The 17,978-nt window shown below is 40.6% G+C and overlaps 1 protein-coding gene across 2 annotated transcripts in view; it reads left to right on the top strand.

The window, feature by feature from the left end:
* The window catches only part of slc25a12 (solute carrier family 25 member 12), a 122,364-nt gene that overhangs the window by 90,262 nt on the left and 14,124 nt on the right, over positions 1 to 17,978 (top strand). For both annotated transcript variants that reach the window (XM_078228390.1, XM_078228391.1), the window contains exons 14-15: positions 10,853 to 10,993; positions 15,788 to 15,926. In XM_078228390.1, the coding sequence (XP_078084516.1) occupies positions 10,853 to 10,993; positions 15,788 to 15,926 (280 nt within the window). The remainder of the gene's footprint in view (positions 1 to 10,852; positions 10,994 to 15,787; positions 15,927 to 17,978) is intronic.

The following is a 17,978-nucleotide window of genomic DNA, read 5'->3' as shown; positions in this document are numbered from 1 at the left end:
ATATCATATGCATTTCAACAGATACTTCTTTACAATAGAAGAGATGCAAATTTTTCTCAAACTGCCTGAGAGAAGTACTCTGATTAAACAAAAGGGTGGATAGTTTGAAAGCTTATTTGCTGCATACAAATAATTAAGTCAGGCTTTTGAGTCTCAAATTGCTACTCCTGCATAGATTGGAAGAGAAATAATGAGAAAAAATGTGGTAAGCAGTATTTGTAGCCTCCAAGCTAGGCATACTGCATCTGCTACTCTTTTTATACTGCCACTTAGTGTATCTATCCTCTCCACTTTATTCCTCATCCCAGAATGTAGTACCATACATTTCTCTACAATACTATAAATTTCATTTGACATCCCTCTGTCCAATCTTCAAACTTGACTTTGTGCCTTTGAAGTCACTTGCACTTTTTTTCACGGTTAATTATATTCCCTATTTTTGTATTGTCTGCTAATGTTGATATTGTGCCATGAAATTCAGATTTTGAAAAGATATAAAACATAATATATGTTTATTTGAGAAGAAAAGTGATTCCAAACTCTGACCCTTTGTTATGCCTTCAGTCTGTAAAACATGCATTGTACACTACTGTTACCTGTTCTCCACTTTCCCTTCAATGCAATGCACCTTAATTGTATCATATATATTGCCATATATATAAATCCATACATGAAATATTCATGGTATCAATTATTAATACATCTATAATACTGCTGCAATTAGTTCTGCAAAGAACTGTTACTTTTTCAGACATTATTTGCTTGTTACAGATATTTAACCTAGTGTTTTTCTAAGTGAGCATTAATTTTATCCTGTGTTATGGATTCTAGAGGCTTTACATTCAACTTTAAGCTTAGTGGTGTGTAGTTACCTGGGTTCTTGCTTCCTCACATTTTGAACAGAGGCGTTGCGTTGGCAACTAATGAGTCCTGTGACATAACTTCCATAAGCAAGGATGATTGAAAGGTTGTAGTCAACAATTCTGCTATTTCCTCTGACTTCCTTAAGAATTATGGAATTACATGGAGTTACAGCACAGTAATAGTCCATGTGACGCAACTCGTCCATGTCAGTGTTAATGCTACAGATAAACCTTACTTCATCCAACCATAACATGTTCTCCTACCTCTTTCTCCCTTGTAGTTATCTAGCTTTCTTTAAGATACACCTGTGCTATTGCCCTCAACCACTCGTGGTAGCGAGTTCCATTTTATAACAGAAAACAGAAACTGTGAAAATACTCAGGTCTGACAGAGTCTGAAACAGTTAATGTTTCAGGTGGTGACATTTCATCTGATAAAATCCTTATTCACCGCCATGGATGCCAGTGTCAAGCCTATTCAGTTTATTTCACATGATAAGCTGAGTGCATTGGATGTATCTGTGGGTCCTGATAACATATTCTGTACTGCTGGAGATCTTATACAAACATACAAATTAGGAACGGGAGTAGATCACTTAGCCCCTCGAATCTGCTCCATCATTCAATAATATCATGGCTGATCTGAATGTAACCTCAACTCCACATTTCCACCTACCCCCAATAACCTTTCACCCCTTATCAAAAATCTATCTAGCTCTGCCTTCAAGGTATTCAAAGAGTTTCAATCATGTCACCTCTTACTCTTCTAAATTCCAACAGGTACAAGCCTAGCCTGTCCAACCTTTCATTTTTGCACCCCCATTTGAATGGTTTCCTGTACCACGGTGCCATGGTCAGTCAGCTCATCACCCTTCAGCCCCCACTCCTATCCAAACAGGCTGAAAGAATCTCAAACCTGCCCTGTCGACCCCCTTACAGCAGGCAACAAAATAGCTGCCGCATAGCTGAACACACAAAGAGCCGTCACCCTAAACATGAATTCTGTGAACTGGTGAGGTCACAGCACTTTCATCATGTTTGCCTAAAATTTAAATGAATCCTTTTTACTGCATTTCAGATCTTAATCTCAGAGTTAAATCTAACAATTGATCCAACGTTGATATCTATCTAGCATCAATTGTTATTTGTGGAAGAGAGTTCCAAACTTTTATCACCCTCTGAAATATCTGGTTCTAATGTTTAAATTATGCTACCTAGCCAGGGCAAGGCCTATCGGCAGCAAGGGAATTGGCCTGTGATTGAAGGAGCAGCTCCTTACAGAATCAGTCACTTCCACTTATGGGGGTGACTTTTCTCTGGTTACCGCCATAATTGAATTCTCTAGTGCTCTCGGAGGTGAATTTGCCAGCTGCCCGGTTTACTTTGAATACCAATGGAAGGTGAAAGCAGAAGTGTGTGAAGTAGAACAGGTGTGGTCAGTGACCCCATTAGCCATGGTGGAAATCAGTCAAAGAAAAAGAGAAGACATATATTGGAAGAGTTTGTTTGGAAGGTTACATTGTCTGACCAGATGTAATGGAAGTGGGGGAAACTGGATAATGGAATAGAATCCTGACAGGGAGCAGGGTGCGAGGAAGTGTAGTCAAGGTAGCTATGGGCTTAATGTGAATGTTGATTGATAGCCAATCTCTAGAAATGGAGACACAGAAGTTGAGGAAGGGAAAGAACAAGTCCGTGATAGACCATGTGAATAGAAGTGTGAAAATTGAAAGCAAAATGAATGAAATTTTTCAGTTCAGGATAAGAGCTGGAAATTTTACAATTTTAGGAAGTGTCACTATTGAAACCTGATACTTTCTGCGATTGCTTTGCTCTAATGGTTAACTTGGTTCAAATACAAAATTGCACTAGAAGTTGCATTAAGGTTGCTCGATTTTATAGTTTTAGTGTTGGTTTTGCAACTAAGAGACCTGTCTTAAATTTGTACTCTTGACTGACATTTGAATTCTACTTTCCCTCAAACTTAACTTGCCTGTATTGGTGAGGTTGTCTTGGAAAAGGAACAAAAAGTGATTGAGAAAAATCCTTCTCGCACTGTATCAGTGCTTTTTTTGCTGATTGAACCAGGGATATGGCGAACCAGTTGATCTGTCATATTGTTGCTCAAGGACAACTTTTTATATTGCAAATAAAAACAGGAAATGCTGGAAATACTCAGCAGGTCAGGCAGCCTCTGGAGAGAAAAAGTTAAAATTTCATCAGAATCTATAATCTTCTTTAACTGTCTTTAATCTTCTTTAATCTTCTTTTGGGGCGGCACGGTAGCACAGTGGTTAGCACTGCTGCTTCACAGCTCCAGGGTCCCGGGTTCGATTCCCGGCTCGGGTCACTGTCTGTGTGGAGTTTGCACATTCTCCTCGTGTCTGCGTGGGTTTACTCCGGGTGCTCCGGTTTCCTCCCACAGTCCAAAGATGTGCGGGTTAGGTTGATTGGCCAGGTTAAAAATTGCCCCTTAGATTCCTGGGATGCGTAGGTTAGAGGGGTTAGTGGGTAAATATGTGGGGGTAGGGCCTGGGTGGGATTGTGGTCGGTGCAGACTCGATGGGCCGAATGGCCTCCTTCTGCACTGTAGGGTTTCTATGATTTCTATGATTCTATGTCTCTGCTTGTTACAGTTCAACCTTTGTTCTGTGCCATTCTGTTTGTCCATTTTTTTCCTTTCCTGTGTACTCTTTTACTTTGTCATGTTTGTAAATTATTCTCCTTTTCTCTGACTCTTGTTAGTCTCTTTCCTTTTTGTAAGAAAATGATATTCTCTTAAAAATATTGCTTTGGTCGCAATAACTGTTAATAATGTTGCTGAAGAAATTTCTTGCCAGTACGTACAATAGTTTAGAGTCATGAAGTGAATTTCTTTTTTACGAAAATGTACTTTATTCATAAAATATCTGGAAGAACATTACAAATCTTTAAAAATGGCCATCTCACGCAGTACAATAATATTCAAGCTCTCTACGTACATCATGTTGTACTCTTGAGATGCTTAAGTACAGTCAAAGAAGCGTTACCGACATTTCAAACTGTTCATTACAAATAATGCAAAGGTATTTAAGTTGTCTACCTAGATCAAGTTGCGCTCAGAGGTGCTTCCATACAATTGTAATACAAGTAATATTCACGGTATACATTCAATGCGTAAAGCCCGATACAATTCTGCTCCCCTCAGTTCACTATTACTGAAAGGTCTTAGACCTTCCACAGTCATGAAGTGAATGTACCAGGTAACATATACTGCATAGACCAGAATACCTCTCCAGACTCCCCATGTGTCCTTTGATTTAATACACTCAGGAAAAAGGGACAAAGAACTGTCAGTCCCTATTCAGTTTACTAGTAGGTCTACCAATAAAACATTTTTTTCCCTCCCCACTTGAAATCTGGTCTGAAGAAGAAGTTTCCTTTTTTTTAGTGAATAGGTCACATCCTGAATTAATGGGTGTGAGTGAAACAATTGAACGTTATTGGGTCCAGGGAAACTGCCTATATCAATGGGATGTTTCCTCGTGATTTTAATCTGTTTTGTGAAATATGACAAGATTTCCTTGTCTCCTCTTTGCTTACTTGCAGCCTTTAGAAAATGAGGCAATTGTGACATTTTTGAATCCAGATGGTAGTCAGAATCTTATGATTTAACTGTGATTACTGTATGTATGATATCTTTGTTTCTTATGTTATAATCAGTGATTGTGCTAGCCTGTTGGGGTGTAAGAATAGAAGTTCAACTGTTCCCAGCTAATATTGAAGACTCTTTCTCTGTAGAGTTGACAGCTTTTAATGTTGGAGACTGGCACTTAACGCAACTTCTGTAGGAGTCAAACTTTCCTGCTGCTTTCCATGGGGATTCATATAGATGGTCCAAATTCACTGTTTCTCTGATAGGTGAGGTAACTGTTCTTAATATGAAAATTGCAATGCATTTGCTGATATTTACCAAATGTTCCTGGTATAGATTCTTAAGCAATTTTAAAAGTTTAGGTCACCTCAATTACCATTTTGTCTAAAATGACATTATACTCAAATAAGGAATTACAGATGGATTTACACAGATAGATGGCACATTAAATTCAGTACTGAAAAATATAGTAATGCATTCCAGCAAAAGGACTGCTAATAACGGAATGAAAGATCAAAGACATCCAGGACTGCAGGTACATAAAGAAAGGGAAGATTTGTATTTATATAGCACCTTTCATGACCATTACAATTCTCAAAGCCCTTTGCAGTCAATGAAATACTTTTGAAGTATTGTCAGTGTTGTAGAATAGGACGCCAGTTGCGCACAGCAACTCTCACAAATGGCAGTGTGATAATGACCAGATAATCTGTTTTTTGTGATGTTGATGTGGAGATGCCAGCGTTGGACTGGGGTGGGCACAGTAGAACATAGAACAGTACAGCACAGAACAGGCCCTTCGGCCCACGATGTTGTGCCGAGCTTTATCTGAAACCAAGATCAAGCTATCCCACTCCCTATCATCCTGGTGTGCTCCATGTGCCTATCCAGTAACCGCTTAAATGTTCCTAAAGTGTCTGACTCCACTATCACTGCAGGCAGTCCATTCCACACCCCAACCACTCACTGCGTAAAGAACCTACCTCTGATATCCTTCCTGTATCTCCCACCACGAACCCTATAGTTATGCCCCCTTGTAATAGCTCCATCCACCCGAGGAAATAGTCTTTGAACGTTCACTCTATCTATCCCCTTCATCATTTTATAAACCTCTATTAAGTCTCCCCTCAGCCTCCTCCGCTCCAGAGAGAACAGCCCTAGCTCCCGCAACCTTTCCTCATAAGACCTACCCTCCAAACCAGGCAGCATCCTGGTAAATCTCCTCTGCACTCTTTTCAGCGCTTCCACATCCTTCCTATAGTGAGGTGACCAGAACTGCACACAATACCCCAAATGTGGTCTCACCAAGGTCCTGTACAGTTGCAGCATAACCCCACGGCTCTTAAACTCCAACCCCCTGTTAATAAAAGCTAACACACTATAGGCCTTCTTCACAGCTCTATCCACTTGAGTGGCAACCTTTAGAGATCTGTGGATATGAACCCCAAGATCTCTCTGTTCCTCCACAGTCTTCAGAACCCTACCTTTGACCCTGGAATCCACATTTAAATTAGTCCTACCAAAATGAATCACCTCACATTTATCAGGGTTAAACTCCATTTGCCGTTTTTCAGCCCAGCTTTGCATCCTATCTATGTCTCTTTGTAGCCTACAACAGCCTCCACCTCATCCACTACTCCACCAATCTTGGTGTCATCAGCAAATTTACTGATCCACCCTTCAGCCCCCTCCTCTAAGTCATTAATAAAAATCACAAAGAGCAGAGGACCAAGCACTGATCCCTGTGGCACTCCGCTAGCAACCTGCCTCCAATCCGAAAATTTTCCATCGGCCACCACCCTCTGTCTTCGATCAGATAGCCAGTTACCTATCCAATCGGCCAACTTTCCCTCTATCCCACACCTCCTCACTTTCATCATAAGCCGACCATGGGGGACCTTATCAAACGCCTTACTAAAATCCATGTATATGACATCAAGTGCCCTACCTTCATCAACACACTTAGTTACCTCCTCAAAAAATTCAATCAAATTTGTGAGGCACGACTTGCCCTTCACGAATCCGTGTTGACTATCCCGGATTAATCCGCATCTTTCTAAATGGTCGTAAATCCCATCTCTAAGGACCTTTTCCATCAATTTACCAACCACCGAAGTAAGACTAACCGGTCTATAATTACCAGGGTCATTTCTATTCCCTTTCTTAAACAGAGGAACAACATTCGCCAATCTCCAGTCCTCTGGCACCATCCCCGTGGACAGCGAGGACCCAAAGATCAAAGCCAAAGGCTCTGCAATCTCATCCCTTGCCTCCCAAATAATCCTAGGATACATTTCATCAGGCCCAGGGGACTTATCGATCTTCAGTTTATTCAAAACTGCCAGGACATCCTCCCTCCGAACATCTATTTCCTCCAGCCTATTAGCCTGTAACACCTTCTCTTCCTCAAAAACATGGCCCCTCTCCTTGGTGAACACTGAAGAAAAGTATTCATTCATCACCTCGCCTATCTCTACTGACTCCATACACATGTTCCCACTACTGTCCTTGACCGGCCCTAACCTCACCCTGGTCATTCTTTTATTCCTCACATAAGAGTAAAAAGCCTTGGGGTTTTCCTTGATCCGACCCGCCAAGGACTTCTCGTGTCCCCTCCTAGCTCTCCTATGCCCCTTTTTCAGCTCATTCCTTGCTAACTTGTAACCCTCAATCGAGCCATCTGAACCTTGTTTCCTCATCCCTACATAAGCTTCCCTCTTCCTTGTCACAAGACATTCCACCTCTTTCGTGAACCATGGTTCCCTCACTCGGCCATTTCCTCCCTGCCTGACAGGGACATACCTATCAAGGCCATCCAGTATTTGTTCCTTGAAAAAGTTCCACTTTTCATTAGTTCCTTTCCCTGACAGTTTCTGTTCCCAACTTATGCCCCCTAATTCTTGCCTAATTGCATCATAATTACCTCTCCCCCAATTGTAAACCTTGCCCTGCCGTACGGCCCTATCCCTCTCCATTGCAATAACAAAAGACACCGAATTGTGGTCACTATCTCCAAAGTGCTCTCCCACAACCAAATCTAACACTTGGCCCGGTTCATTTCCCAGTACCAAATCCAATGTGGCCTCACCTCCTGTCGGCCTATCCACATATTGTGTCAGGAAACCCTCCTGTACACACTGCACAAAAACTGCCCCATCCGAACTATTTGATCTACAAAGGTTCCAATCAATATTTGGAAAGTTAAAGTCCCCCATGACAACTACCCTGTGACCCCTACACATATCCATAATCTGCTTAGCAATTTCTTCCTCCACATCTCTATTACTATTTGGGGGCCTATAGTAAACTCCTAACAACGTGACCGCTCCTTTCCTATTTCTAACCTCAGCCCATATTACCTCAGTGTGCAGATCCCCCTCGAAGTGCCTTTCCGCAGCCGTTAAACTATCCTTGATTAACAATGCCACTCCTCCACCTCTTTTACCAGCTTCCCTACACTTAGTGAAGCATCTATACCCCGGAAAGTAAGACCAGATTAAAGTCCAACAGGTTTATTTGGAATCACAAGCTTTCGGAGCGCTGCCCCTTCATCAGCTGATGTTGATGAGGGATAAATATTGGCCAGGACATCCGAGATAACTCTCCTTTGAAATAGTGCCATGGGATCTTTTACATCCACCCAAGCAGGAGGTTGGGGCCTCCGTTTAACGTCTCTTTCGAAAGATCGTACCTCCAAAAATGCTTGATGTTCAGCCTTAATTTTTATGCTCAAGCCCTGAAGTGGGACTTGAACTTGGAACCTTGTGACTTAGAAGTGAATGTGCTACCAACTGAGCCACAGCCAACATCTACGTCTTTAAAGGTCAGAGTGCAGATGGTAAATCAAATAGCCACCTCCTGTGTTATACTTTTTTATCCCAAGCAGTATTGCAATCACCATTTAAGTAGTCACAGGAAATTCCTGCAGGTTTGTGGGCAAATGAAGTCACAATGGCATCAAAAACACAGATGGTCGCATTTCTAGTTTGAGCTTCTATCTCCTCTTTCTACACCAGCCCACCCCCCCCCCCCCCCCCAACCTTCCCCCAAACTGCTCCAAGCAATAAATCACTTTGCTGTTTGTGAGGCGTGTTGTGCGCAAATTGGCTTCCTACTATAGTGACTACACTTTAGAAGGACTTCATTGTCTCTAATGCTTTGGAATGTCTAATTGTTGTGAAAAATGCTATATCAATGCAAGTATTTCTTTTCCTATCTCAACTCAGTTGTTATTGAAACACTCATTCTTTCCTTTACTCCCTGCTGACTTAACTATTCGATATCTCTCTGTTTGCCTGCCAAGTTCCACTCTCTGTCAACTTTAGCTCATACAAAACTCTGATGCCCACATTTGGACCAAGTCCCATTTGCCCACTACTCCTGGCTGTACTGACCTGCACTGCCCGTCACTTTCCCAACCTCTTATTTTAAAATGTTCATCCTTCCGTTTAAATCCCTCTGTGGGTTTGATCCTGTCTATCTCTGTAACTTCCTTCTTCCTCCCAAGTGCTCAGTTCCTCTAATTCTGATCTTGAATGTGCTATAAGCTATTGTTGGCCTTGCTTTGTGGCACCTTAGCCCCAAGCTCCTTCCCTAAACCTGGCATTTCAAAGTAACTCCTTTCAGATCCTCTTAAAATCTATTTCCTTCACCAAACCTTTGGTCACCATTCCCAATATCCTTTTGGCTCCGTTTTTTTGCTTTGTTAAGTGCTTTGGGATATTTTTCTACATTATTCTACATACTACTATGTAAAAGCAAATTTTGTTGCCAGTGACTGCTGAGGTCATAACCACCTTTTAAGTTTTACACTTGCGGATCATTTCAGGCTGCTGTTGGAGACATCAGCAACATGAGCCAATCAGATGTTTATTATATATTTATAAAGCAAATGCCTGATTTGCTCAAATAAGCACTTCCATCTTCCTCTTGAACAAATGGCAGCAGCGGAAGTGGGTTATACAACTTTATAAAGTGGCAGAATTACAAAATATCCAGGGATTGAAGCTTGTATTTTTGTATGTTGGTGTCAGCGTGACCCAGTGGAAACCCTGGTCTTTCTGTCAGAAGGTCAAGTCCCGCTCCAGAGACTTGAGCATAAAACTTAGTCTGACACTCCATTACACTGCTGAGAGGCTTGTGCACTATTGCAGATGCCATCTTTTAAATGACACGTTGTACCTGCCCTCCCAGGTGGATGTAAAAGATGCTATGATACAAGTTCAAATATTTATCACTCAGTCAATATCACTAAAACATCATTTTTTAAAATGTTATTAGTGTCACAAGTAGGGTTACATTAATACTGCAATAAAATTACCGTGAAAATCCCCTAGTCGCCACACTCTGGTGCCTGTTCGGGTACACCTGAGGGAGAATTTAGCATGGCCAACGCACCTAACCAGCACGTCTTTGGACTGGGAGGAAACCGGAGCACCCGGAGGAAACCCATACAGACACGGGAGAATGTGCAAACTCCACACAGATAGTGACCCAAGCTGGGAATCGAACCCAGGTCCCTGGCGCTGTGAGGCAGGAGTGCTGACCACCTGTTATTTGTGGAATCTAGCTGTGCACAAGATAACTGCCAGGTTTCCTATTTTACAGCAGTGATTCCACTTCGAAAATACTTCATTAGCTCTAAAAACCTTGACATGTCCTGAAGTCATGAAAGGCACCAGATCAATGCAATCCTTTCCTCCTTTTCTCTCTCTTTGAGCAAGAGGGTAACTAGTACGTCTCTCGTAATAGATTCCACCAGTAAAGGACAAGAATGTTTTTACCTCTTTCACATGCATCCTGTTTTATTGCAATATTTATAACTTCCATGTAAAGTCTTCTCAGCATCGTCTGGAATGTTTCCCAGACAAGTGAATTGTAGATTCTTTCCGACTAGGCCAGGAAATTAATACAGGATTGGTGTGCAAGGTGAGTCTTGGACATAAAATTGGATGCCACTTGGTGTTGAAGTTGCTGGCAGTTGTCTTCTCTCCAGTGATTATATTGTATGTTGAGCTATGTGTCATGATGTATTTGATATTATTCATTTTAGAGGCTGGTTTTAAAGGTTTTCTTCTTTTACTGCTTTGTCCCTATTTTATTGGAGCACATTCACTGAGAAAATGAATGCTTATGTCTGCTGTTCTGGCAGCTCTACATGTTTATCCTTCTGCATTTCTTTTTTTCGGCATTTTGTGTGGTGGAATGTCATTAAAAACCATAAAATAGAAAAAATACAAGTATATGTCAACAGGAGACAATATAGAACATGATGGGGAAAGTGGGATGTGCCAAAATTTGCATGGAGCCTTGTATCAGGAATTTTAACATTATTATTTTTTGGAACATTTTTCAGGCTGGAGGTTCCCAAGTAATCTTTACAAATCCTTTGGAAATAGTGAAAATTCGACTCCAAGTTGCAGGCGAGATCACCACAGGTCCGAGAGTCAGTGCACTTTCTGTAATGCGTGACCTTGGATTTTTGGGTTTGTACAAGGTAGGTAGTTTCATATAGATAGTTTAAAGCTTTGCCCCTGTAAGTAACCTATTACAAAGGCAAATTATTTGAATTTGTTATTAGTACAGAATTTGGACGCAGGCTTGCTCTTATGGTCAATTCTGAGATTTATTTGGTTTTAATGTATCTATTTATATGTTCTTATAGAGTGGATGTGTCAGGAACTCATCAATCTTGTTAATGAGTTCCAATTCCTCAAGAACCAATTAAAAATAATTTAAATGCGGAATTCACTGTCTGAGAATCCATGTGAATTTTTTCCACATTACCATTAAATTTAGATTCTTTTTTTTACCGATTCTTTCCGCATTCAGCTGCTCTTGTTTTATTTATTTCATGCAGCTTTGTTGTTGACCATTTATTTTCATTTGTCACTGAAACTGTTTGCATTCCTTTCTTTATATATTTCAGCCTGAACCTGTCCTGTTAATTCACTAATATATATCTTTGTAACCTCCTGCCACTATTCGTGTATGTACTTCTCCCTGTGCCCTTGGTCTCACTAATTCTTTTATTTAATTATTTTTCAACTGGGCCTTCATGATTTTACTTCAGCAACAATCTACTTAATACAACTTTGCGTGCGATGCTACAGCCAATCACACTATAGCAAGCCACTATTCTGTTGTATTTAATATATCTTTAATGCCATATTACCAATCTGCATTATATCATATAAGCTTCTGTAAAACAGTATACCTTCTGTCTTTGAACAATCCTGCAGCAGACTGTCTGAAAGTGACATGCATTAGATTTGGTATCTACTTCAGATAAATAAATGTAAAATAACTCTCTGTGCCTTTTTGCACTCAGTTTACCCTTTAATATAAATAAAGCAGTTTGCAATCCTTTTTTTGTTAAGTAATAAGTAATCTTGCACCATTTCAAACAGAAGCGACCTTGTTCATGAAAATCTTTTAATGGGGAATGCTTTATTTTTTAAAAAGCATAATTCATGATCTAAATGTAAGAAAGGACTATTACATACCAGCATTAAGTGAGTCTCATGTTTACCTAATGACCTAAAGCCAGAAACACTAACTGCTATAGCTGGTAGCACCTTGAAAAGAGCTTTAAAAGTAGAGGGAACAAATTTGATGGAGCAATTATCAATGTTTTACTGCTTACGTTGATTAATGCATTGTAGAAAATGAGCATGGCCTCCTTCAACTATAGACGCACATAAAATATTATGCCTTTTTATGACTTCTTCAGGAAAAACTGATATGGAAAAGGGCAATTAAAATGATCCCTAAAGCTGTGAAAGCCAAGGTTTGGTTGGGAATGGTAGTCAAGGCAGAAATGGCTGCAGCCAGGGTTTTTTTTAATCTCATTGTATGTGTTATTTTTTAAAATTCATTTATGGGATGTTGGAGTCACTGGCTAGGCCAGCATTTATTGCCCATGATGAATCACTAATGGAAATGAAAATTGTATCTCTCTGGTCTAATTGTATCATGTGTTTTACCTTGATGTTCAGATCGATCGTATTCTGTGAAGTTAATAACTCACTGTCTAAGATTTAATTAAAATATATTAAGTACCGGCGCTTTCAGAATTTAGCCCAGAGTTTTAACTATCTTGGCCATTCTGAATATATTCAAAATTCGTATTTCGCTGTATGGAAGGAATTTATGATGATATGAAATTTAGTTTACGACATGGCAGTTCATTTTTATCCTGAGCAGTCACTAATGAGCTTACCATTTGCCCACTACCCAATCTCTGTTCATGGAATGGTTGCAGCTTGGATGGCAGCTATTTGGCTCATGGTGCCCATGCCTGCTGTCTAAGAGCTAGTCCCACTCCCTGTAGCTGTGCAGTTCTTTTCTTGTTGTTCTCCCTGCCACAGTCTCCCTGACTGCATTACAACTGCTGCAGAATTGGAGGCAAAAAAAATTGTTGCAATAACAAACTGGACAAAAAGGAGAAATTGAACTGAAATGAAATAAAAACTAAATTGTAGAGAGGAAGAGAAAACTAAAAGGTGAAGATTAAAACTAATGTTAAATGCATGTGCTGGATTCTGTTTCCAGGGAACTAACTCCCAGATTTATTTTAACAGGGCTATAGTCTCTGGAATAGGAAGTGGTGAGCAATAAACACCTATTTCAGAAGTGAGGGGAAGAAGAGGGACTCAGATCTTCAATGGTACCTTGTTGATGATAGAGTAGAGAGGAGAAGAAATCCTGTTGGAGTTGAGGAAAAGAGTCTTTTGAGTCAGGCAAGAAGGGGGAGCACATCTGGCATCATGAAATTGTATTTTAGAAGGTCATTCAAACAAGTGGTAAACTTTCAGCAGCAGCTATTTACCCTAATACCATTTCCCTCCTTTTTCTTTCTATTATTTAATAGGAATTTAGGAATTAGGAACAGAAAAAGGCAAATTCAGCCCTTTGAGCCTGCTCCACCATTCAATCAGATCTTTAGTTTTTCCTTCTAATGTAATCCTGATTCTTCTTGTTACTAATCCATCAACCATTGGAAATGATCTTTCATTATAACTCATAGAACTCATAGAAACCCTACAGTGCAGAAGGAGGCCATTCGGCCCATCGAGTCTGCACCGACCACAATCCCACCCAGGCCCTACCCCCACATATTTACCCGCTAATCCACGCATCTCGGAACTCTAAGGGGCAATTTTTAACCTGGCCAATCAACCTAACCCGCACATCTTTGGACTGTGGGAGGAAACCGGAGCACCCGGAGGAAACCCACGCAGACACGAGGAGAATGTGCAAACTCCACACAGACAGTGACCCGAGCCGGGAATCGAACCCGGGACCCTGGAGCTGTGAAGCAGCAGTGCTAACCACTGTGCTACCGTGCCGCCCCAAACCACTGTGCTACCGTGCCGCCCCATGACCTCTCAAATTCTCAAATATGACCTCTCAAATTCTTTTATAATCCCAAATTTCTATTGTATGTCCTCAGACTTCCCCTGTTACAGAAAAATCCCCATTTTAGACCCTTTCTTTATAACTGTGACAGTAATCTATTATATCTGTGCTGACTCTTTGTTAGAGCAACCCAAAATGAATCCCTCTCTCTCCTCAGCCTGTTTTTAAATATTAATGCATTTTTCCTTAAAAACAAAAGATGCAGGGTGCTCTGCCTCAGCTGCTCCCTGTGTTAAAGTAATCTATGTTCCTACATCCTACTGTATCAAGAAAGTTCTTTTAACCTTTCCTCAATTCCTTTCATAACTTTCAATTGATGTCCCCATCATTACTGACTTTTCAACTGTGGAAAGTAGTTTTTCTCTATTCATGCTATTGAGAACTTTTATAATATTAAACACCTCTGCTAAATCTCCTTTGAGCTTTCTCTGTTCCAATTGAAATAATCCCAGTCTCTCCTTTTAACTATAGTTTCCTACCCCTGCTTCACCATGTGCTGTGAGCTTGTTGTAGTGGTAAGGCTCCGAGATCCTGGGTGCTATATTGGTGGGGTTTAGACCCCTGCAGGTTTAACCATGTTGGGCACGTTTCAGGTGAGGGACCAAACGAACACAGTACCTGGAACTCCAGGTGGAGAGCTGCGCATGGTGCCAACAACTCTACCCTGTAAAACAACGCCAAGTTACTGAAACTGGCAAATTCCACAACATCACCCAGGGACCCAATATGAAACTCCAGCTGGCAATATGACCACTTCAGGTGAAAGCCCAGCCTGGGAAGTCAGGAGCTCGATGAGTAGCTTTCTGGGGCCCAAAACAACTTGGAGCATGGAATGTCCGCACCAAAGACAGCACAAGTTATCCGAGAGATGCAGAGATAAACGTAAACAGGGCAAGCCAAAAACAACATGGCGTAGGACTGTGGTGACTGAACTGGGAGAGATGGGGCTTACGTGGGGCAAAGCACAAACCAAGGCGCAAGACAGTGTTCGAGTGAGGAACATTGTTGCAACCTTGTGTCCCACCTGGAGCAAAGAGGATAGCCAACTAACTGACTTCCTACCTCTGGCATCATTCTGGTGAATCTATACTGTACACTTTCTATGACTTTGATGTTTCTTCTACAGAGTGCCTTAACCAATGTCTTATATAGATTCATTATTTATTTCTTTCTTTACCTCTGTACCCCTATTTATAAAATCTAAATTTCTATTAGACTTTTTATGATATCTGATTATTATTTGAAGACCTATATGTCTCTGTTCATTTTTCAGTGCTTTTCAGTTAAGTACATAGTCTCTTTTCCCTTTCTCCCAAAAGTTATTAACCTTCACTAATCCACATTAAATTGCACCTTTTGCATATGCCTCTTTGAGCTTCAATTTAATAAGTATTTTATCTATGGAGCTCAGTTATTTGATGCACCCCTTTTTTTGCTTTAGTAGAATATATTTGTTTATTCTCTATCCCATTTTATATTTTGAAGATTTCCCACTGCTGATCCATCAACCTGTTTTTGAACTTTCCTGGCCACCCACTTCGAACCAAATTCTCTCTTATCCGAAAGCTCCATAAAAATACTTCAAATTTGTTCTGATGATGAAATTTTCACCTATGTTCTAGATATGCAAGATTTAGCACAGAAAAAGCTTGTGACAAAGGTATAGCTAATTAGAGAAGTTATTTTTGCTTTACTGGTTGGTTTATAATTTTTTTTGCATTGAATGAAATTTATGGTTTATTTTGGGTCAGCGACATGTCTTTTTAAATATGTTTAACTGATTTTACAGGAACTGTGATGCCTGGAAGAACAAAGCTGTATCTGGAAAATTGTGCTGCTTGTGTCTAACACTGTTTTTATTTGCTTATAGGGTGCAAAAGCTTGTTTTCTCCGTGATATCCCTTTCTCTGCCATTTATTTCCCAGTGTATGCTCATACTAAGCTAGCCTTTGCGGATGAGCAGGGTAGGTTGGGTGCTTTGCAGCTTCTTGCAGCTGGTGCTATTGCAGGTAAGAATGTTAGAGAAGACTTGAAATTAGTAACTAACTTTTGTTTTTATTGCAGTGCCTTCATTTTTTGTATCTAGTAAGTTGCAATTTAGGATTTGGTGGTTTGTTAGGTATTTAAATATTGCATTGTACAACTTTAATCTTGATACAGTAAGAACATAACATAGGAGCAGAAGTAGGCCATATGGGCCTTCGAGCCTACCTGCTCCTCCATTCAGTAAGGTATAGCTGATCTTCTACCTCAACTTCACCTTCCCTCACTATTCCCTATCCCTTGAGTCCCTTCATATCCAAAAGTCTACAGGCTTCTGTCTTGAATAAATTCTCACAACACCAGGTTAAAGTCCAACAGGTTTATTTGGTAGCAAATACCATAAGCTTTCGGAGCACAGCTCCTTCGTCAGATGGAGTGGAAATCTGTTCTCTATGCAGGGAGAACAGATATCCACTCCATCTGACGAAGGAGCTGTGCTCCGAAAGCTTATGGTATTTGCTACCAAATAAACCTGTTGGACTTTAACCTGGCATTGTGAGACTTCTTACTGTGCTTACCCCAGTCCAACGCCGGCATCTCCACATCTTGAATAAATTCAGCAACTGAGCATCCACAGCCCTCTGGGGTTGAGAATTTCAAAGATTCACAGTCCTTTGAATGAGGAAATTTCTCTTCTTAGTCCTCAATGGCTGATCGCTTATTCTGAAACTGCAATAATTCCATCCCAGCATATCAGCTGTCGAACTCCTTAAGAATTAATTTAATCACCTCTCATTATTCTGTACAGTGTACACGCATAAGAACAATAGCTCCTCTGTTCCTTAATTTGAACCAAATCATTTCTGTCTTTGACTTCTCAACGACATTATCCCTTCTCGAGCTATAACACTTTGTCATTCACATTTTCCTGCTATCACCGAGCCTGCCTATTTTAGCTTTGCAACATCGCCCAATTCTACCTCTGCCTCAGTTAAGTTCCTGCCGCAACCTTCATCCATGTCTTTGTTACATCTGGACTTGACTAATCCAATGAGTTCCAGGCTGGCCTTCTACATTTTATCCTCTGTAAACTTGAGGTCATCTAAAACTCTACCACCTGTGTCTTTACTTGCACCAAGTCCTGTTCTTCCCATCACCCCTGTGCTTGCTGGTATGCATTGGTTATTAGTTAAGCAAATCCTCAACTTCAAAATTCTCATCCTTGTTTTTAAATCCCTCCACTGCCTCACTCCACATTATCGCTGTGATCACCTCCGGTCCCACCACCCTCCGAGATATTTACGCTCATCTAATTCCAATCTGTTCACCATCTCCAAATTTAATTGCTCCATAATTGGGACCCTAAGCTCCAGAAATCTGTCCCTAAACCTTTCTATCTCTCTAGCTATCATCCTCGTTTAAACCCTTTGACCAGCTTTTAATCATCTGCCCTAACATTTCCATATGCTGTTCAGTATCAAATTTTACTTTCTAATGCTTTTGTGAAGCGCTTCAGGCATTCTATTACGTTAAAGGTGCTATATAAATAAAAGCTTTAGTTGTTTATTTGATCAATACTGCTATCCCCTCTTCTCTGCACCCACATTCCCACAACCCACCTTTTTTCTTTCCCAAATCTTTCTTTGATCCATGTCTCCCTTATTGCCATTATATCATCATCCCATGTGTCGACTTCTGCCTACAGTTCACTAACTTTATTTATCACACTTCCTGCATTTGCACGCATGCACTTGAAGCTAATTTTAGTCTGTCTTGCTCCCTTAGTCTGCCTTTACACCTTTCAAAATCTATTTGATCGCCCCATTTCTAAACTATTCTGTACTATTTGCCTCAATTATTAAATTGTGCTGTCACAGCTCTGGAGAAATCCACTTTGTAAAATACACAATATCTGAATTAGAAGTTTAGAAATTGACATATTTTGGGTGTAGACTTGCCACGGTTGCTTGGGCAGGACAAGCTCACCAACTCCGAGGTCCTGGATATACATTCACTGTGAAGCTAGCAGCACCTGCTCTGGCTCGGTCACATTCAACTGATGGATGAAGGTGAACTGG

The sequence above is a fragment of the Mustelus asterias genome, chromosome 14 (assembly GCF_964213995.1).
Source record: "Mustelus asterias chromosome 14, sMusAst1.hap1.1, whole genome shotgun sequence".
NCBI classification, from domain to species: Eukaryota; Metazoa; Chordata; class Chondrichthyes; order Carcharhiniformes; family Triakidae; genus Mustelus; species Mustelus asterias.
Note: the sequence above shows the minus strand (reverse complement) of the source record. Positions and strands in the feature narration are given on the sequence as shown.